The 23745-nt window shown below is 39.9% G+C and overlaps 1 protein-coding gene across 1 annotated transcript in view; it reads right to left on the bottom strand.

Moving 5' to 3' along the window:
- LOC126175590 (GATOR complex protein WDR24) overlaps positions 1-23745 on the bottom strand; it is a 117146-nt gene that overhangs the window by 33793 nt on the left and 59608 nt on the right. The window contains exon 10 of the mRNA XM_049922452.1: positions 15864-16084. Within this exon, the coding sequence (XP_049778409.1) occupies positions 15864-16084 (221 nt within the window). The remainder of the gene's footprint in view (positions 1-15863; positions 16085-23745) is intronic.

Raw genomic sequence — 23745 nt, 5'->3', positions numbered from 1 at the left:
ACAGGCCAACCACAAATTAGAACGGCATGCCACCCTCCACCTCAAAAAACTATCCAATCTCCTGGTTTCCCACCTCCGGAAAGGCAACTCACTCACCCTTCACAATCTTTCCAGCAAACCTCAACCTCCTCTCATTGCACACAAAGCCAGTCTCTCCCATCTACTCAATCTCCCACTTCAAGCTCCACTCCCTCCAAGACCTCAAAATTCCAATCAACACAATCTGGAACCACAACACCCTAATTCAGTAGTTAACCTTTCCTTCAAACCTCTCTCCCAATCCGAAACCTCAGTCCTATCCAAAGGCCTCACCTTCAGCCCCACTTCCAGATTCAACCAAACAGCCCTCGTCAAAGATTTACTGTCCTCCACTCGTACTCTCTGCTGGAAATATCACTTTACCACGAAGAAAAATTATCCTAATCCTACTCCTAATGATCCAACTTCCCAAGACACTATCCAAATTGAACCCTGCCTGAAACAGTTCCGTCCTCTGTCACAGCGGGACCCACCTCCTCTTCCTCAAAATCACCCTCTCCAAACCTTCCAGGAATTTCTGACTTCCAGCCTTGCCTCTCAATCCTTCTTAAAAAACCTTAATCCTACTCCCAACATCACCACTGCTGAAGCCCAGGCTATCCATGATCTGAAGGCTGACCGATCCATCGTCATTCTTCCGGCGGACGAGGGTTCCACGACCGTGGTACTTGATCGTCGGGAGTATGTGGCTGAGGGACTGTGTAAGCTTTCAGACAACACCACATACAAAGTCTGCCACGGTAATCCCATTCCTGATGTCCAGGCGGAGCTTCAAGGAATCCTCAGAACCTTAGGCCCCCTACAAAACCTTTCACCTGACTCCATCAACCTCCTGACCCCACCGACACCCTGCACCCCTGCCTTCTACCTTCTTCCTAAAATTCACAAACCCAATCATCCCGGCCGCCCCATAGTAGCTGGTTACCAAGCCCCTACAGAACGTATCTCTGCCTACGTAGATCAACACCTTTCAAACCATTACATGCAGTCTCCCATCCTTCTTGAAAGACACCAACCACTTTCTCGAACGCCTGGAATCCTTACCCAATCTGTTACCCCCGGAAACCATTTTTGTAACCACTGATGCCACTTCCTTATACACAAATATTCCGCATGTCCGGGGCCTCGCTGCGATGGAGCACTTCCTTTCACGCTGACCACCTGCCACCCTACCTAAAACCTCTTTCCTCATTACCTTAGCCAGCTACATCCTGACCCACAACTTCTTCACTTTTGAAGGCCAGACATACCAACAATTAAAGGGAACAGCCATGGGCACCAGGATGGTCCCCTCGTACGCCAACCTATTCATGGGTCGCTTAGAGGAAGCCTTCTTGGTTACCCAGGCCTGCCAACCCAAAGTTTGGTACAGATTTATTGATGACATTTTCATGATCTGGACTCACAGTGAAGAAGAACTCCAGAATTTCCTCTCCAACCTCAACTCCTTTGGTTCCATCAGATTCACCTGGTCCTACTCCAAATCCCATGCCACTTTCCTTGACATTGACCTCCATCTGTCCAATGGCCAGCTTCACACGTCCGTCCACATCAAACCCACCAACAAGCAACAGTACCTCCATTATGACAGCTGCCACCCATTCCACATCAAACGGTCCCTTCCCTACAGCCTAGGTCTTCGTGGCAAACGAATCTGCTCCAGTCCGGAATCCCTGAACCATTACACCAACAACCTGATAACAGCTTTCGCATCCCGCAACTACCCTCCCGACCTAATACAGAAGCAAATAACCAGAGCCACTTCCTCACCTCCTCAAACCCAGAACCTCCCACAGAAGAACCACAAAAGTGCCCCACTTGTGACAGGATACTTTCTGGGACTGGATCAGACTCTGAATGTGGCTCTCCAGCAGGGATACGACTTCCTCAAATCCTGCCCTGAAATGAGATCCACCCTTCATGAAATCCTCCCCACTCCACCAAGAGTGTCTTTCCGTCGTCCACCTAACCTTCGTAACCTCTTAGTTCATCCCTATGAAATCCCCAAACCACTTTCCATACCCTCTGGCTCCTACCCTTGTAACCGCCCCCGGTGTAAAACCTGTCCCATGCACCCTCCCACCACCACTTACTCCAGTCCCGTAACCCGGAAGGTGTACACGATCAAAGGCAGAGCCACGTGTGAAAGCACCCACGTGATTTACCAACTGACCTGCCTACACTGTGACGCATTCTATGTGGGAATGACCAGCAACAAACTGCCCATTCGCATGAATGGACACAGGCAGACAGTGCTTGTTGGTAATGAGGATCACCCTGTGGCTAAACATGCCTTGGTGCACGGCCAGCACATCTTGGAACAGTGTTACGCTGTCCGGGTTATCTGGATACTTCCCACTAACACCTACCTATCCGAACTCCGGAGATGGGAACTTGCCCTTCAACATATCGTCTCTTCCCATTATCCACCAGGCCTCAATCTCCACTAATTTCAAGTTGCCGCCACTCATACCTCACCTGTCATTCAACAACATCTTTGCCTCTGCACTTCCGCCTCGACTGACATCTCTGCCCAAACTCTTTGCCTTTTAATATGTCTGCTTGTGTCTGTATATGTGTGGATCGATATGTGTGTGTGTGTGTGTGTGTGTGCGAGTGTATACCCGTCCCTTTTTCCCCCTAAGGTAAGTCTTTCCGCTCCCGGGATTGGAATGACTCCTTACCCTCTCCCTTAAAACCCACATCCTTTCGTCTTTCCCTCTTTTCCGACGAAGCAGCCGTTGGTTGCGAAAGCTAGAATTTTGTGTGTATGTTTGTGTTTGTTTGTGTGTCTATCGACCTGCCAGCGCTTTCTTTTGGTAAGTCACATCATCTTTGTTTTTAGATATATTTTTCCCACGTGGAATGTTTCCCTCTATTATATTCATATAACAATCTTTTAAATATTTGTTTCTTTTTTAAGCTATAAGGTGGCTACTATGGAAGGAGGAGACAGGGATTGTCTCAGCAGCCTTCCAACATCCTCTGCTGAGAGACCACGTTAAAATGTGTGATCCGTATTTGTGTCTGAAATCCTTACTTAGGTTTTTGTTTCATGTTACATATCCTGGCATTGCAATTCTTTTGACTAGGTGGCCATCACATGATACTTCACCCAAGTGAAGAGGACAAGTACATCTTCTCTCATCGATATCAGCACTTCAGTCATCCCATAAGTAATAGGATTTTCCAATACATTGATGCCTAAGTTTTTCACAATTGTTAGAGCAGATGGTGAATCACTGACAACAACTGGTGGCGCTGTTATCATTTATGAATATAAATATGGTCATGATGCCTGCCTGTGTTGATAATTTGAATATATCAGTCCTCTTAAAACTAGTAATGTAGAAAACACTTTCAACAGTCAGCAGTTTTAGGGCCATTAGTGTAGATATTGTTTTGAGATGCTGTCTTGAAAAACCATGCCTAAGTATTATTTAATAAGAGAGCATCACACTGAAAAGGAGTATCGGTTATTATCTTTAAGCTGAAAGAATTTTAGCAGGTATCATACTCCAAAATGGTTTAATCAAGGTAGCCTCAAAATTTTCCTGGAATTGCTGTGAATAACTAAGTACATGTGTACTAATGAACGAAAGAAGAATGCCAGTTAAGTATTTTAATGTAAAATTTGAACCACTGTGTTAGAGACAGTTTGATTCAGTTTCAGTTGTTATCAAAAGAGCTTAGGTCAGTTGCAGGTTCACATGATTAATTGAACAGTACATTGAGTGCAGTGGAGAATACTGCTCCTGCAAAGTCTCTCTGTGCTTCTTATTGACACTTGTTAATTTTGTAAAGGCAGCTGTCCATGCCAGATCTATAACAATCATTTCCTTAATCCCGACTACGTAAAGTATTACAACTGTGTGGATCCGCACCAAGATCCCATCATAGCTCTCACTATGTTGATAGGTGCAGCACATTTATGAGTAACATAATCTTATATGCAACTTCCAGGTTAATTTTACATTGATGAGGAATTCATGATATTTTCACCCATCTTCACAGGAAAGTTGTATAAGGCCCAATGCAGTTACCTCAGATAGAGGTCTAGAGAACGTTGCTGCAGATGACTCTGCTGTGGATGCTTCCAAACCTTTTTTGTAAGTCATTGATTGCAAAACAATGCAGTAGCTAATTGTATCTGGCTATCTTCTAGTGCTATATTTTCCGTGTAGAAACATAAATTGTCTACATACTGCAGATCAATGGATGGCCTAATTTTATCCACTGATACTCTGCCTATGTATACGTATTTAATATTAACTGCTCAGATAATCTGTCATATGTTCATGGCTGCCCATGATAAGGATAAATATTGTCCTACCTTTCTTAACCTTCCCTTCAACACCTGCAGACATTGATGCTATACCAACCTTTCACCAATGATTCCCTCATTTACTTTAGCTGAATCAGAAATTTCAGTTGTTTAATGATATTTAGATTATATTCAGTGTTAATAATACAAATTTATACAATTCCAATGTTGTTTTAATGCTAATTTCTAGTAAAATGTTGACAACTTTACTACATTTCTGACAAGATTATCCACAGCCCATTGCTCTACCAAGAGAGAGCATACACTATCTGGTCAAAACCTATTAGTGGACATTAATATGGTATGTGTCAATACTTTGCATTTATGACAGTTTGAGCTCTGCTAGGAACACTTTCAAAGAGGTGTCTGAATGTCTACAGAGGAACAGCAGCCAATTTCTCCTGGAGAGCTGAAATCAGGACACTGGGGTCTGGAACAAAGTTGAAGTTCTATATCATCCAGAAGGTCGTCGACTGGGTTCACATCAGGACCCTGGGCAGACGAACCCATTTAAAGAAAGTTACTGTGAATAAACAGTTGCCTCACAGACGCTGCTTCATAACAGGGTGCTACATCATGCATGTACAAACATTTATCATTCCCAAAGTGTTCCTTATTGTATGCAACACGTAATGCTGAAATATGTGTCCATATCATTCTGCATTTGGCATTTTATTAAGTGAAAAATGGGGACCACACACTAACCATGAAAAGCACTTGCATTCCATAACACCACCTCCTCCGTACTTCACTATTGACACTACATACGGTCACAATTAATTTTCCCCACGCATCCACTAAACCCAAATGCTTCCATCGGATTGCCACAGAGTATAACACGATTCATCACTACGAGTAACTTGTTTCCAGTTATCCACTATCCAGTGTGCCACTGTTTATACCATCTCAAGCATTGCTTAATACTGACTCCAGAAATGTTTGGCTTATGAAAAGCTGCTTGATCATTGTACCTCATAATTTTTAACTCCCTTCATGCAGTCATTGTGCTAGCTGGAGTGCTGGTAGTACTTTGGAATTCATTAGCGAGTCCGTTGATTTCATGTGAGATTTTACAACTACCTTCCACAATGCTCCTGGCACATGTCCATCAGTACATGAGGCCTACCTAGACTTGGTTTAGCTGTGGTTGTTTCTTCATGTTTTCACTTCATAATCACATCACCAATGGTCAACTGCACCGAAATTGATTAAAAATCAAACAACCGATGGTCCCGTGATCACAATTAAAGCTTAATCATGATTAAGTTGTCTCTGCACTGCACCAACATTAAATGGGTTTAGCTAACCGGGAATTTGACCGTGGTTAACTCTATTTGTTACAAAGGAAAGCACCCACTATACATGCAAAGATAATGATAATTGTTGTTTGTGGTACTATGTGCACTTTTCATTTTGTTGTCATAAAATGGGTATCATTGTGCGCTATGGAGAACAGGAAAAGAAGGCCTAATTTCTCAAAATTTGAAATGATATCATTTTAGAGCTGGTTGGGGGCAAAGTGAAAATTTTAGAACAGAAAAAAACAAAAAAGCTGGTATAGTGTTAAGAAGATTCAGGACTTGTCGAAGGCTTGAACAGCGAATAATACTGTACAATGATGTGAGATATATTTTAGCAGAACTTATTAATTAACTCAACTGAAACTTTATCCCATTTTTGTTTTTAAATTGAACACAGTTAAATGTCTAATGTGAGTTTGCGCATGCATACTGCCCATATTCTTGTTGTTACACTGACTACCATCACTGTGAAGTACATCATCATACAGATTTCTAGATTGAGTTTTGTTTCATGATTTCTACATCTACATCTACATCTACACGCCAACGGCGTGTGGCGGAGGGCATTTTACGTGCCACTGTCATTTCATTTGCATGAAAGAGGATATTTTTTTGAAGCTGCTTATCATCACCGAAAAAGGTATTTACCAACAAGATACAAACATGAGGCTGTCCATAAAACCAAGAGATAAATATAGTTTCCACAAAGTTTCATAACAGCAAAAACTTTCAATGAGTAACATGTGTTTACTTTCTAACACAGACTGACTGTTACGTTAAGATTTCTGGCCACTGGGGTAACATTCCAGACGTTGGACTTTGCAACAAGAATTGTAGGAAATATGTTATTTATAGTAAATAATGTCGACTACTGCATGTAATACTGCTATTAAATTAAGAAGAAAAACCATAACTTTTTAGAAAAACAAAAGGTGAAATAAAAAATCACTGAAAGGAGATGGATGTGAACCTGTTACCTACCCCTTCACAGCTCACGGCACTATCAATTAGGCTACAGCTTCAACAGGGTAGGAAGCTCTCTGAATAGGTATACAATGTGTAAAAATTATATCTACAAATAATATTATTAGATATTTAACTATGACAAACTGTATAAAAATGACATGCCTTTGATAGATCGTTATAGTGCCATAGCACTGAAATCCACCACACCAATGGCTCCAGGAAATACGCTAAAACCATCTTTCATGGAGTGTAATTCTGCCCCCCCCCCCCCCCCCCACAATGAACCATGGACCATGCCTTAGCGATACAGATAGCCATACCGTAGGTACAACCACAACGGAGGGGGTATCCATTGGGAGGCCAGACAAACTTGTGGTTCCTGAAAAGGGGCAGCAGCCTCTTCAGTAGTTGCAGGGGCAACAGTCTGGATGTGTGACTGATCTGGCCTTGTAAAACTAACCATAATGGCCTTGCTGTTTTGGTACTGCAAACGGCTGAAAGCAAAGGGAAACTACAGCTGTAATTTTTCCCGAGGGCATGCAGCTTTACTGTATGATTAAATGCTGATGGCGTCCTCTTGGGTAAAATATTCCAGAGGTAAAATAGTCCCGCATTCAGATCTCCAGGCAGGGACTACTCAAGAGGACATCGTTATCAGGAGAAAAAAAACTGACATTCTATGGATCGGAGCGTGGAATGTCAGATCCCTTAATCGGGTAGATAGGTTAGAAAATTTAAAAAGGTATATGGATAGGTTAAAGTTAGATATAGTGGGAATTAGTGAAGTTCGGTGGCAGGAGGAACAAGACTTTTGGTCAGGTGAATACAGGGTTATAAACACAAAATCAAATAGGGGTAATGCAGGAGTAGGTTTAATAATGAATAAAAAAATAGGAGTATGGGTAAGCTACTACAAACAGCATAGTGAACGCATTATTGTGGCCAAATAGACATGAAGCCCACGTCTACTACAGTAGTACAAGTTTATACGCCAACTAGCTCTGCAGGTGACGAAGAAATTGATGAAATGTATGATGAGATAAAATAAATTATTCAGGTAGTGAAGGGAGACGAAAATTTAATAGTCATGGGTGACTGGAATTAGGTAGTAGGAAAAGGGGGAGAAGGAAACATAGTAGGTGAATATGGAATGGAGCTAAGAAATGAAAGAGGAAGCCGCCTGGTAGAATTTTGCGCAGAGCATAACTTAATCATACCTAACACTTGGTTCGAGAATCATGAAAGAAGGTTGTATACATGGAAGAACCCTGGAGATACTAAAAGGTATCAGATAGACTATATAATGGTAAGACAGAGATTTAGGAACCAAGTTTTAAATTGTAAGACATTTCCAGGGGCAGATGTGGACTCTGACCACAATCTATTGGTTATCAACTATAGATTAAAACTGAAGAAACTGCAAAAAGGTGGGAATTTAAGGAGATGGGACCTGGATAAACTGAGAGAACCAGAGGTTGTACAGAGTTTCAGGAACAGCATAAGGGAACAATTGACAGGAATGGAGGAAAGAAATACAGTAGAAGAAGAATGGGTAGCTTTGAGGGATGAAGTAGTGAAGGCAGCAGAGGATCAAATAGGTAAAAAGACGAGGGCTAGTAGAAACCCTTGGGTAACAGAAGTAATATTGAATTTAATTGATGAAAGGACAAAATATAAAAATGCAGTAAATGAAGCAGGCAAAAAGGAATACAAACATCTCAAAAATGATATTGACAGGATGTGCAAAATGGCTAAGCAGGGATGGCTAGAGGAGAAACGTAAGGATGTAGAGGTTTATCTCACTAGGGGTAAGATAGATACTGCCTACAGGAAAATTAAAGAGATCTTTGGAGAAAGAAGAACCACTTGCACGAATATCAAGAGCTTTGATGGAAACCCAGTTCTAAGCAAGGAAGGGAAAGCAGAAAGGTGGAAGGAGTATATAGAGGGTCTATACAAGGGCGATGTACTTGAGGACAATATTATGGAAATGGAAGAGGATGTAGATGAAGATGAAATAGGAGATATGATATTGCGTGAAGAGTTTGACAGAGCACTGAAAGACCTGAGTCAAAACAAGGCCCCCGGAGTAGACAACATTCCATTAGAACTACTGACAGCCTTGGGGGAGCCAGTCCTGACAAAACTCTACCATCTCGTGAGCAAGATGTATGAGACAAGCGAAATACCCTCAAACTTCAAGAAGAATATAATAACCCCAGTTCCAAAGAAAGCAAGTGTTGACAGGTGTGAAAATTACTGAACTATCAGTATAATACATCACGGCTGCAAAATACTAACGCGACTTCTTTACACACGAATGAAAAAACTGGTAGATGCTGACCTCGGGGAAGATCAGTTTGGATTCTGTAGAAATGTTGGAACATGTGGGGCAATACTGACCCTATGACTTATCTTAGAAGATAGATTAAGGAAAGGCAAACCTACATTTCTAGCAATTGTAGACTTAGAGAAATCTTTTGACAATGTTGACTGGAATACTCTCTTTGAAATTCTGAAGGTGGCAGGGGTAAAATACAGGGAGCGAAAGGCTATTTACAATTTGTACAGAAACCAGATGGCAGTTATAAGAGTCAAGGGACATGAAAGGGAAGCAGTGGTTGGGAAGGGAGTGAGACAGGATTGTAGCAAGGGTTGTAGCCAGAGTTGCAGCCTATCCCCAATTTTATTCAATCTGTATATTGAGCACGCAGTAAAGAAAACGTAAGAAAAATTCAGAGTAGGAATTAAAATCCATGGAGAAGAAATAAAAACTTTGAGGCTCGCCGATGACATTGTAATTCTGTCAGATACAGCAAAGAACTTGGAAAAGCAGCTGAACGGAATGGACAGTGTCTTGAAAGGAGGGTGTAAGATAAACATCAACAAAAGCAAAATGAGGATAATGGAATGTAGTCGAATTAAGTCGGGTGATGCTGAGGGAATTAGATTAGAAAATGAGACACTTAAAGTAGTAAAGGAGTTTTGCTATTTGGGGAGCAAAATAACTGATGATGGTTGAAGTAGGGAGGATGCAATGGCAAGGAAAGTGTTTCAGCCACGAGGAACGATAGAGCTGCCATTTGCTTATCTACCAGCAGTAAGAGTGTGAGTAGCTGCAGTGAAGATTTTTTATGGACTATCATCCCCCAGCCAGTGCCACAAAAACTGTAAATATAGATGCGTCTAATTCTTTGCCTATCCTTCTCAAAAACAGAACTTTAATTATGCACCTAAATGTACAATCAATCAAAAACAAAATAGATGAAATTGATATGTTCCTAAGTTCAAACCCATGTCATGTTTTCTGTGTAAATGAACACTGGCTCACACCAGCTGAAATTGCCCTGTATACCCCAGAAGGATTTGAATTAGTAAGCTCATATTGTAGAACCAAAAGTAGTCATGGAGGAGTCGCTATTTTTATAAAGAGAAACTCTAACATTGAATATGTAGCACAAAAAGTCGACCATTTTTGCAAAGAGCAACTTTTTGAAATTGCTGCATTATTGCTTCCCAAACTTAAATTAGTGATCATCTCTATTTATCGCACTCCTAGCTCTGATATTCATCAGTTTATTGACCAAATGGAGACTTTAAATAAGTACCTGCTGGTAAAATACAGACACCACAAGATAGCATACATTGGTGACATTAATATAGACATTCGACTAAAAACACCAACTGTCACACACTTTCAAAACATGCTAAGGTCTAACAACTTGTACTGTATGAATAACAAGCCAACCAGATTAGATGCCTGCCTAGATAACATAATCACCAATTTGACAAAAGACGAGTGTCAGTACGGAGTGATAAATCCAGTTTTATCTGACCATGACAGCCTATGGCTAATGGTCAACTGTGAAAACTATCCTACTCAGCAACCTGAACACATTAAGAGGATCAGACTATTATATCCTGACAACATTACGAAGTTAAGGCAAAAATTATCAGAAGTTGAGTGGGACAGAGTATATAATTGTAATAACAACGGTAATGCTTTTAACTTATTCATGAACATACTAACAAGCTTAGTTCAAAACTGTTGCCCACAAATAATCAAAAGGATGAAAACAGATGGTGCACCAAATAGAAAAAAGAAGCACAACTGGTTCACTCCTGAACTGCATGACCTGAGAAACACACTTATTGCCCTACATAAAATGGCTAAAACTGGTAACCTAGAATCGAAGCAGAGGTATAAAGAAGCCAGGAAGAATTATAGAACTGAAATACAGATGGCAAAGCAGAGAGCCAATGATGCTTTCATTGAAAACTCCAGCAACAAATGCAAAGCAGCCTGGCAGGTAATAAACAAAATAGCAGGGAAGCATAAAAACAGACAAGAAATTCCAATAGTGCCAGGAAAATTAAATGAATTTTTTGTTAACAGTACTAAGCTGGAAGCTACTGCTACCTCTGCACCAGATGATGCAACTTCTGAAAGTTTTACCCACAACATTCCTGACCTAAATAACTTATCCTTTAAATGGAAACAGGTGTCCTGCCAAACTGTATACAAAGTCGTCACAAACCTACATGGCTCATACAGTGAAGATCTCTATGGCATCTCCAACACCATCTTGAAACAAATAATTGACATTATTGTTGCCCCTCTTACCTTTCTGATCAATAGTACTTTTACAGCTGGAAAATTTCCTGAGGTCCTGAAGGCTACTATTGTTATCCCAATCTATAAAAAAGGAGAAAAAAACAAACCTGAAAGTTACCGTCCAATATCCCTCATACCTATATTATCCAAGATAATAGAATACTGCATTAAAACACAACTTTGCAACTACTTTGCTGAACAAAATCTTTTTTCCTCCTCGCTCTTTGGTTTTAGGCCAGGATTGTCTACAATAAATGCAGTAGAAACTCTTGTGACAGACATACTTGATGGCTTTGAGAACAATTCTATCACTTGTGCTGTACTACTAGATCTGAGTAAAGCATTTGATACTGTATCCCACGAAATACTAATAAATAAACTAGAGTGCTATGGTGTAAAAAATAACGAACTGGCATTAATCAGATCATACCTGACAAACAGAACTCAGGTAGTTATAGTAAATAGCCAGCAATCAAATGCCCTACCAGTTGTAAGAGGCGTGCCACAAGGCTCAGTGCTTGGACCTTTTCTCTTCCTGGTATACATGAATGACTTGCCTACTTTCATGCTTCACAAGTCAATAATATATGCTGACGACACAACCCTGATTACCTCAGATAACAAATTGGAGGAAGTGAAGAAACAAACAAAAGCAATGCTTGAAAAGTCTGCCATATGGCTCCACAGTAACAAGCTGATACTCAACAGTAGCAAGACAGAAACTATGTATTTCTTCTTGCACAATCTACAGGAAAAATTAAATGAGTCTGACTCTGTAAGACTTCTAGGAATCCACCTGGACCCGAAATTAACATGGAACACCCACACGGAACTGTTATGTACCAGACTTTCTAGAGTAGTCTTTTTGTTAAGGAAACTAAAAACATTAGTTAGCAGAAAACAACTTTTATCTTCTTATTATGCGTTCTTTGAATCTCACTTACAGTACGGAATAAAATTATGGGGCAACTCAACTGGTGCTCAGACAGTGTTCATGTGGCAGAAGAAAGCAATTAGAGCAATTACAGGTATTAAAAGCCAAGAATCATGTCGAAAGCACTTTAAGGAACTTAACATCTTAACATTACCTTCTCTGTATATAAAAGCGTGTCTTCTTTCCATAAAAAAACAAATACATACCTTAACGTCCAGAACAGATGTTCATTCACATGATACCAGATATAAAAACAATCTTAATGTAGACTTTACTAGGCTATCTAAGGTCCAAAGTAGCTTTCAGCAAACAGGATTAAAATTATATAACAAGTTACCACAATCACTGAAAGACCTGCAAGGAGATGCCTTCAAGAAGCAGCTGCACAAATTGTTAGCTGATAAGTGTATCTATGATGTAAAGGAATTAGAATGTAGTAGAGAGTGAGAGTAACTATGATGTCAAGGAAGTGGAATGTAGTAGAGAGTAACTATGATGTTATGGAATTATAATGTAGAGAATAACTCTTTATCCTCATGTAATGTAATCTGAATGTACATAGTTTCCCAATTTTAGATTCACTATCAAATGTAATGTCAAAACTGTCTATTTCAACAAATGTTGGCTAATGACAAGTAATAAATAAATAAATAAATAAATAAATAAAGAAGTCATTTCTGAAAGTATTTGTATGGAGTGTTGCCATGTATGGAAGTGAAACGTGGACGATAAATAGTTTAGACAAGAATAGAATAGAAGCTTTTGAAATGTGGTGCTACAGAAGAATGCTGAAGATTAGATGGGTAAATCACATAACTAATGAGGAGGTATTGAATAGAATTGGGGAGACGAGGAGCTTTTGGCACAACTTGACTAGAAGAAGGGATCAGTTGGTAGGACACGTTTTGAGACATCGAAGGATCATCTATTTAGTATTGGAGGGCAGTGTGGAAGGTAAAAATCGTGGCGGGAGACCAAGAGATGAATGCACTAGGCAGATTCAGGAGGATGTAGGCTGCAGTAGGTACTGGGAGATGAAGAAGCTTGCACAGGATAGAGTAGCATGGAGAGCTGCATCAAACCAGTCTCAGGACTGAAGACCACAACAACAACAATTCTGCTCGAGAAGGGAACTATTTTTGTGGAGATATTTCTGCTATGATACCCAATACATCACTAATAATTCTTTGTTTGTTGTACACTATGCACATTAGCATTCAAAATGGCTCTGAGCACTATGGGACTCAACATCTGAGGTCATTAGTCCCCTAGAACTTAGAACTACTTAAACCTAACTAACCTAAGGACATCACACACATCCATGCCTGAGGCAGGATTCGAACCTGCGACCGTAGCAGTCGCACGGTTCCAGACTGAAGCGCCTAGAACCGCTCGGCCACACCAGCCGGCTTGCACATTAGCATTGGCACCAATAACTATATTAAATGCACCAGATGTATATGCCCTTAATGTCATTAGAAGTCTGTTCACGGGCAAGACAGGATTACTTCGATAAGTAAGAAATTCCAACCTCTCATTGATTGGACATAATAATCACCACATTGTTTCTTTTGAAGGACAAAATCTTTCTTCAAATTTACTGTCCCCATAATCTTCAAAGGGATTTCCCCTTTCCACAAGTATACCACTATGTTTGCAGCAAGTATTTAAATGGTAAAAACATAACATTTCTTCGTCTTCTATGCTATCCAAAACATCAAAATGCACTGCCATCTTAATATGGCAACATGTTTACTTCATTTTAATTGCAATCAATTCAAGATAAATGAGCTGCCAACCTCAGTCACCCTTATCTGTGATTAAATTCCTCGTTTAACTTTAAACAAGGTTGGTGCAGTTGAGTTTTATGTTGATCAGGGTTAAATGTCAACTGAACTGCAGTTAACTTTTAATCGGTATTGGTACAGTCGGCTACAACAGTTGATATGGGCAAATTTAGAAAGGTTGAGATGTCCCTCATTGATTTGTTACTCAGATGACATCAGACGAATAGTCCACGTTTGAAGACACTGAGCTCTCATGACCAACCCCCCTTGCTGTTACTGCTTTTTTACTGACATCACAGTATTCTCTGCCTCCTTTAATACCAGTGAATCTGTCTCTTGTAAAAATGTAGTGGTTAGTTCCACATTACATATGGGTGTTCAGATACTTCTGATCAGCTAGTGTATGATCTCAGCAGCTTTTAAGAATTGCACCACTAAATATGTCATCAGGAATCATGCTAAAACTTTAAAAGTAAATCATCTTGGCATTTATTATGAATTCATTTTGTTATTTATTTTTGGGTGTCAGCTCTTGATGTGATACAACAGAATACTTCCGAAACATATATTATCATAGTTAAGGGCTTTAACAACACAACTTAGTTGAACAAAAAACTTAAATGCAGCTTCAACAGTTGCAGTTTTGATATAACATGATGTAAATGTTGTTACACACAAAAAATAGGCAGTATTCAGTATGAGACAGTGGTTTGGGGCTTCCACAACATGTTTCTCCTAACTGTGGCCACCTCTTTGCTGCAATTAGATTACTAAGCTGGAAGTGAAATTACACATACAAACGATGAAAGATATGGTTGCACTACAAATTCACACACACACACACACACACACACACACACACACACACACACACACACACACACACACACACGATGCAGGGCTAGTTTTTCCATCATACGTAAGAATGCATATTTATGTCACCGGAGAGATTAGCATATATTGAGGCCAGGAGGCTAAAGGGACTAAAGTACAAGCTGAAGATCGCAGTTTTATGAAGTATTGGTGTTTAATGATGAGCCCAAATTGTTGTATGGTGAAGAGGCACCATGGCTACACTTACTTTTCTAAACAATGAGATATTGCATGTCATCTGCATTGGCATTGTGTGTCCAAGCATCTTTACTGATATCTTCTATGTTACAGCAAATACTCAGTTTTTCAAATCTAATGTATGCATTCATTTGCTTCTCATCCTATCCTCTTGTGCCACCACTAACTTCCTTCCTCTTACCAGATGACCCTATTATGGATAACAACATCTCTGACGATCTCCGTTCATTTGTAGTAGTAACTCATGTAGTGTAACTCATGAGTTACACAAGCCATTGAAGTGGCACCAAACTGAAAGACTTACGCCAGTTCATGCAGCCATAAAACATTATCGTTATTATTATTATTATTATTATTATTATTACTACATCAATATGCACTCATGCTACAGCTGTAAACTGCTGTTACACAGCCATATGCATAGTGGTAAAATTATTACTATTTGTCAGTAAGTTAAAATCTTCCACATTAGAGTGAGTTCTCGTGCACATAATTAATAGAAAGCAAACAATTAAATAGAAGCAAAATAGAAACTTCCTGGAAAATTAAAACTGTGTGCCGGATTGAACCTGGGACCTCTGCAAAAGCAGAGGCAAATTTTCCAGGTTCGAGTCTGGTCCAGCGCAGTTTTAATCTGACAGGAAGTTTCAAGTCAGAACACACTCCGCCACAGAGTGAAAAATCGGTTTGGAAACAAGTTAGTATTTAACATGTCAATTACTTGGGTACTCATCCTCAACATATAATTTCCAGTAGTATGGAGAGCAAATTTACAAACTGCAGTAATGCTGTACGTTACATGTACTTTAAAAAAGTGAACATCTACCTCCTTGGCAGGTCAGGAGTTTCATCAGTCTCAGTTTCATCATCACCACTGGCTTGTGGCACTGTTACAACTGTTGGTGTTTCAGTACGCTGATCTCCATCTACCATGTCGACACTCAAGACTGACTCGTCACGTGAAACATTACACCCAACTGGTAATGGTGCCTGCAGTTGATCGGAACTTGCATATAGAGTTTTTACCAGATTCCACACAACACTGACCTGTTTACAGAAATAACAGTGAATAAACATCTGTCTAGCACTCAGACAACAGACATATTTTCAAATATTTCAAAAGTGTTTAACTATTAACCATGAACTGCTGCTTAAGAAACTGAAGACATATAATATCAAGAGCTCATCCATGCAGCTACTGCCCGGTTACTTAATGAATCACGAACACTGCACAGAATTCTTGTTCAAAATAGAACGCTATACAGTAACACTGCATGTTCCCGGCTGTTCAATTTTTGGCCCTTTTCTCATACAACAGTAATATTACACAAACACCTCCCCCCACCTCTTCGCAGCCCCAACCCACACATGGTGAGCTATGCTGACACCTCTCCCTTGTTTTATGGGAAAAATAGTAAACAGTTTTAATTGGTGATGTGAGGGGTGTGTTTGTACTGTAGCTCATCAAAGGATTTATTCTGAAATCTAGGGAAGTTTTCATTCTTCTTTGTATGCCTTTTGATGCCTCAATTCTTCTGCTATTTGGTAAGTGGTCCACTTTAAACCTAAATTATTAACTTCTTATTTTTTTCATCAGGGGTTGAACAATAATACAACGAAATCGCAGTTCCTAACATTTAAAATAGTCAACCCACACCAGATGGAAGTGGTCACAATATGTAATATCACAGCGGTGGATGCTGTCTACATTGAATTCATTCTATTAGGACAAAACCTTCAATGAATAAACTACATTAACTTTATATGTGGCACAATTAGTCATAGCCTACAGCTGGTCACTCAGCTATGAAAAGTAATCTTGAGCAAAACATTACATATGGCATATTACGGCATAATTTACCCACATCTTGATTATGGTGTGGAACTGAGGGGCTGTGCTGCAAATATACATCACAGTAGAATATTAATATTGCAGAAATATTCAGTTATGATAATGCATGGATTAGGATATAGAGGAGGGCCGGCCATGAATTCTGCACATGTGTGGAGCTGTTGCACATGTACATCTGCCTGGTTGCAGTGTGTACACTTACTAGACGTGTAAACAGGGAAACCGAACCATTACTGCTGATTTAGTGTATGTCTCTAAGCACAGATGTTGTCGCGTTGCTTGTACCTGGGCACTCTTGTGCTCTTTTTACAGTGTGGAACGCAATCATGGAAAGGTATTGTGTTATTCCATTGCCATCAACAAATGTAACAGTTCTAAAACAAAACATAAAAACAAACGGTGCATAAATATGCGGTATTGGTTTATGCCCACACTAGGTACCTAAATATTCTTCATGCTAAGGGTATCAAACATGTCTCTCAGTAATTAATGTCCACACTAGGTACCTAAATATTCTTCATGGTAAGGGTATCAAACATGTCTCTCAGTAATTAAAGGATAATTTTTAAGCATGTATGTATAACTTGAACAACTGATATGAATATAATAGAGGGAAACATTCCACGTGGGAAAAATATATTTAAAAAGAAAGATGATGAGACTTACCCAACAAAAGCGCTGGCAGGTCGATAGACACACAAATAAACACAAACATACACACAAAACTCTAGCTTTCGCAACCAACGGTTGCCTCGTCAGGAAAGAGGGAAGGAGAAGGAAAGACAAAAGGATATGGGTTTTAAGGGAGAGGGTAAGGAGTCATTCCAATCCCGGGAGCGGAAAGACTTACCCTAGGGGGAAAAAAGGACAGGTATACACTCGCACACACACACATATCCATCCATACATACAAGACACAAGCAGACATTTGTAAAGGCAAACTCTTTGCCTTTACAAATGTCTGCTTGTGTCTTGTATGTATGGATGGATATGTGTGTGTGTGCGAGTGTATACCTGTCCTTTTTTCCCCCTAGGGTAAGTCTTTCCGCTCCCGGGATTGGAATGACTCCTTACCCTCTCCCTTAAAACCCATATCCTTTTGTCTTTCCTTCTCCTTCCCTCTTTCCTGACGAGGCAACCGTTGGTTGCGAAAGCTAGAGTTTTGTGTGTATGTTTGTGTTTATTTGTGTGTCTATCGACCTGCCAGCGCTTTTGTTGGGTAAGTCTCATCATCTTTCTTTTTAAATATAACTTGAACAACTGGTTTAATAACAAATTTTTCAGGCAACAATGTTCACCCGTGTAACATGGAGCAGGGTGAGGCACAGTTAGTAAATAACAGTTTTAAATTTGAAAAAGAAATAAATCCAAAACATGTTTATCATTGGTGATGAGAAAGGTTGATTTCTTGAAACCTGCTAACATTCGTGGGACACAAAAGTTCTGCAGCACCAGTGACAGAATTTTTTAGAAAATCCCCTTCGGAAAACGGTTTCCCGGATCATGCTACTCTTATGCAATTTTGAAACTTGCTTGCCACACAAATTGTCATTCTGGAAGATTGTACAGTAAAACAGAAGAAAGCACAAGAAATGAAGAGTTCAATACGTATAAATTAGTATGACTCACATTAAAAACCTGTTGATGTGCCTCATCCATTTTCTTAAGCATGCTGAATTTGACTTGCCATTCCTCACTGTTCAGCACACTACACTTGTCTTTACGAAATGAGTTATAGTGTCTTTCAATTGTGAACTTGTGCTGACAGTCTATTACTCAGTGGCACAGCAAACACTGAGTTTTCAGGTACTGCTGTAAAGAAGAGTTGCAGCTCCCAGTCATATTTACATGACTGAGAACTCAGATCTCTCATTCTTTGCTTTATTGCATACTTGCCATTTCTCAGTATGCTCATGTAAGGCTACAGTCTCCAGAGGGAAGCAAGACTGGGTGTGCTTTGGTCCTCCCGGTACTGCGTAAACAAGGCAGTGGAACCGTTGCTGCTCATTCGGTATATGGGCTACTCACAGATGTCGCTGTTCTGCTTTGCTCGCTGGCTGAGATGTGCACACCTGTGCCCTACTTCCGCACTTTTGCACAGGGTGCAGCATTTGGCCGGCCCTTATATAGACAGTCCTGCCACTCACCATTTGTACAACATAAATATCTCACAATATATCTATTGTATTTATGTAAATTGATACAATCTTTTGTACAAAACTGAAGGGAAGCAGGCAAGTGTAATGAAGTTCATACTACCACACTAGAAGAAAGGACATTTACTTCAGATGCAGAACAACATAAGAGAAACAGACCTTAGTCCACACATGAATGATCAAATATGGTTTTACAAGCTTCAGTCACTATAAGAACATGTGAAACAAAATTATTAAAATTTAAATTAAAAATTTTATATTATATTCACACACTGAATTTTAAACAGGAGAACTTTCAATTCATTTTCTCAAGAAATGTCACTAGTTATATTTCAGTAAATAGTTTCTAAATATGTATGACGTGTTTAGTATTTCACCCTTCTCTTTGTCATCCTCCATTGCAGTATCATTATGGTCACAGAGCATTGGGACAGATGGGTTCGATCCGTTTGCTCCTTTAACGTAAGGCCAAAACTTCTTACAATTTTCTGTCAAGTTGGTGGATACAATTTTACTTTCAAACCAGATGAATGCTTCACGCATGGCTCTCCTTATGCTAATTTTAGCTTCATTTTGTTTTTGTTTGTAGTTTAATCATAAAATTTCTTGCAAGTTTGTATATTTATGAGAGACAGTTTAGCATTTTAGTATTTCTGTATTGTAGATTTGCATCATCTATATCACCATTGTCATTTGTTTTTTTCTGAACAGTCAGTGGTTGTAGATCTCAGTCAGGCACTAACCTCTGTAAAAGCAGCTGTGGGACACTAGATGGCTTGCGAGTTCTCTTTATGAGCTTTTTAGTAGATGTAAGTTACTTGTTTAGATTTGTTTGTATGTTTCTGTAGTTTATCATAAATTTCTCACATGTTTCTGTAGTGTAATTTCCCACCATCTTTAGCATGGAGAGTGTCTGTGAATGCAGTGTTCAGATGGGGGTCAAGCTGATGATTCTTCATTTGCAGCTCCAGGCAGTGCTGACTTCAGTGACACAGCTGAGGTTGTTGTCAATGGTCACAATGAGCAAGTTTGTGTGTGTAAGGGGGGGGGGGGGGGCTGGACATCACATGTTACATGTACCTCTGGTTAGCCTACTACTGTGGTTGGCCTGGTTACTGTTTACATTGAGATATGTTACCCCCTCACCCATGGTTGAGTGGAAGGTCATTTCAAGGTGTGGCAGGCAGCAAAAGACTTTCCAGGGGACCAATCAGCAAACCTACCCAGTCTGTCTGACAAGCAGTTTTCATGCACTTTCTGTGGCTGATAAAGATCCTGGGCCAGCTGCAATTGATTGCCCTTTTGCATATTTGGGGAGGAGGGGGCAATCACTCCAGATGTAGAATAGGTTCTTACAGGTGACATGAAGAGCATAGGATACAGCCAACTGCAGGTGGTGGCTCACGTCAGTACTAAAAATATGTGTCACTTTGGGTCTGAAGAGATTCTCTCTGGTTTGAGATGGCTAACCAAAGTGGTAAGAGAGCCAGTCATGCTTGTGAGATGAAGGCAGAGCTCATCATGTATAGAATCATTGACAGGATGAATTGTGAATCTTTGGTTCAGAACCAAGAGGAGGGTCTGAATCAGAGGCTCAGACAGTTCTGTGACCATTTAAGTTGCAAATTCCTTGACTTGCCATTGGGAGGAATTGAGATCCACTTAAAAGGTCAGGAGTCAATTACACACAGGAGGTGACTCCATGGGTAATGTGGGCCTTCTGGAGTGGACTGGATGGTTTGTTAGGTTAAAGGGTCTCAGAGAAAGTACAAGTGCAAGTCAAACATATGACATGGATAGACCTAGGGACCACTGGTATTGTAGTTTTAAATTATTGTAGGTATGTTGGGAAAGAATCAGAGTTTCAAGCAATAATAGAAAACAATGAAGCTCAAATCATTATAGGTACTGAAAGCTCGCTAAGCCCGGAGATCAGTTCAGTCAAAGTTTTTACCAGTGACATAACTGTGTTAAAAAAAATGGACTCAATTCAGTTAGTGGTGATGTGTGTGTTGCTGCTAGAAGTAGTTTTATTTTATAGTGAAACTGAGGTGGATAGTTGCTGTGAGACAGTAAGGATAGGAGTTACACTTGATAAATGGAATGGATTAAGAATTGCCTCTGTCTACTGACCTCCCAACTCAGATGATATAGTTGCTGATGTGGTCAAGAAAAATTTGAGTCTTATTTTGAATAGGTACTCTGCTCACATTGCTACAGTTGATGAAGACTTCAATTTGCCCTCAATATGTTGGAAAAAATATAGTCCAGGAGGTTACCCAAAGTGCAAATGGTTGCAATAACACACTTGATCTCTTAGCAACAAATAATCTTTTAGCAAACAGGGTATATCATACTGGATATGGGGATTAGTGACCAACCACGAGACTGAATATCAAAACATCCAAACCCCACAGAAATAAATGCAAAATAAATCTATTTAAGAAAACAGATAAAAATTGGTTTGATGCCTTCCTAAGTGACAATCTCCACTCCTTACAAACTAAGTAAGTGTAGACCAGATGGGGCTTAAAATTCAAAGAAACAGTACTAAGGGCAATTGAGAGGTCACAGCATATCTGTACCACTATATACCAGATACTAAAAGGTATCAGATAGATTATATAATGGTAAGACAGAGATTTAGGAACCAGGTTTTAAATTGTAAGACATTTCCAGGGGCAGATGTGGACTCTGACCACAATCTATTGGTTATGACCTTTAGATTAAAGCTGAAGAAACTGCAAAAAGGTGGGAATTTAAGGAGATGGGACCTGGATAAACTGAAAGAACCAGAGGTTGTACAGAGTTTCAGGGAGAGCATAAGGGAACAATTGACAGGAATGGGGGCAAGAAATACAGTAGAAGAAGAATGGGTAGCTTTGAGGGATGAAGTAGTGAAGGCAGCAGAGGATCAAGTAGGTAAAAAGCCGAGGGCTAGTAGAAATCCTTGGGTAACAGAAGAAATATTGAATTTAATTGATGAGAGGAGAAAATATAAAAATGCAGTAAGTGAAGCAGGCAAAAAGGAATACAAACGTCTCAAAAATGAGATCGACAGGAAGTGCAAAATGGCTAAGCAGGGATGGCTAGAGGACAAATGTAAGGATGTAGAGGCTTATCTCACTAGGGGTAAGATAGATACTGCCTACAGGAAAATTAAAGAGACCTTTGGAGATAAGAGAACCACTTGTATGAACATCAAGAGCTCAGATGGAAACCCAGTTCTAAGCAAAGAAGGGAAAGCAGAAAGGTGGAAGGAGTATATAGAGGGTCTATACAAGGGCGATGAACTTGAGGACAATATTATGGAAATGGAAGAGGATGTAGATGAAGATGAAATGGGAGATACGATACTGCGTGAAGAGTTTGACAGAGCACTGAAAGACCTGAGTCGAAACAAGGCCCCCGGAGTAGACAACATTCCATTGGAACTACTGACGGCCTTGGGAGAGCCAGTCCTGACAAAACTCTACCATCTGGTGAGCAAGATGTATGAAACAGGCGAAATACCCTCAGACTTCAAGAAGAATATAATAATTCCAATCCCGAAGAAAGCAGGTGTTGACAGATGTGAAAATTACCGAACAATCAGTTTAATAAGCCACAGCTGCAAAATACTAACACGAATTCTTTACAGACGAATGGAAAAACTGGTAGAAGCCGACCTCGGGGAAGATCAGTTTGGATTCCGTAGAAATGTTGGAACACGTGAGGCAATACTGACCTTACGACTTATCTTAGAAGAAAGATTAAGGAAAGGCAAACCTACGTTTCTAGCATTTGTAGACTTAGAGAAAGCTTTTGACAATGTTGACTGGAATACTCTCTTTCAAATTCTAAAGGTGGCAGGGGTAAAATACAGGGAGCGAAAGGCTATTTACAATTTGTACAGAAACCAGATGGCAGTTATAAGAGTCGAGGGACATGAAAGGGAAGCAGTGGTTAAGAAGGGAGTAAGACAGGGTTGTAGCCTTTCCCCGATGTTATTCAATCTGTATATTGAGCAAGCAGTAAAGGAAACAAAAGAAAAATTCGGAGTAGGTATTAAAATCCATGGAGAAGAAATAAAAACTTTGAGGTTCGCCGATGACATTGTAATTCTGTCAGAGACAGCAAAGGACTTGGAAGAGCAGTTGAATGGAATGGATGGCGTCTTGAAGGGAGGATATAAGATGAACATCAACAAAAGCAAAACGAGGATAATGGAATGTAGTCGAATTAAGTCAGGTGATGTTGAGGGTATTAGATTAGGAAATGAGACACTTAAAGTAGTAAAGGAGTTTTGCTATTTGGGGAGCAAAATAACTGATGATGGTCGAAGTAGAGAGGATATAAAATGTAGACTGGCAATGGCAAGGAAAGCGTTTGTGAAGAAGAGAAATTTGTTAACATCGAGTATAGATTTAAGTGTCAGGAAGTCATTTCTGAAAGTATTTGTATGGAGTGTAGCCATGTATGGAAGTGAAACATGGACGGTAAGTAGTTTGGACAAGAAGAGAATAGAAGCTTTCGAAATGTGGTGCTACAGAAGAATGCTGAAGATTAGATGGGTAGATCACATAACTAATGAGGAAGTATTGAATAGGATTGGGGAGAAGAGAAGTTTGTGGCACAACTTGACCAGAAGAAGGGATCGGTTGGTAGGACATGTTGTGAGGCATCAAGGGATCACCAATTTAGTATTGGAGGGCAGCGTG

Source organism: Schistocerca cancellata, chromosome 3 (assembly GCF_023864275.1).
Source record: "Schistocerca cancellata isolate TAMUIC-IGC-003103 chromosome 3, iqSchCanc2.1, whole genome shotgun sequence".
Taxonomy (NCBI): domain Eukaryota; kingdom Metazoa; phylum Arthropoda; class Insecta; order Orthoptera; family Acrididae; genus Schistocerca; species Schistocerca cancellata.
This window is presented reverse-complemented; position numbering and strand designations above follow the sequence as displayed.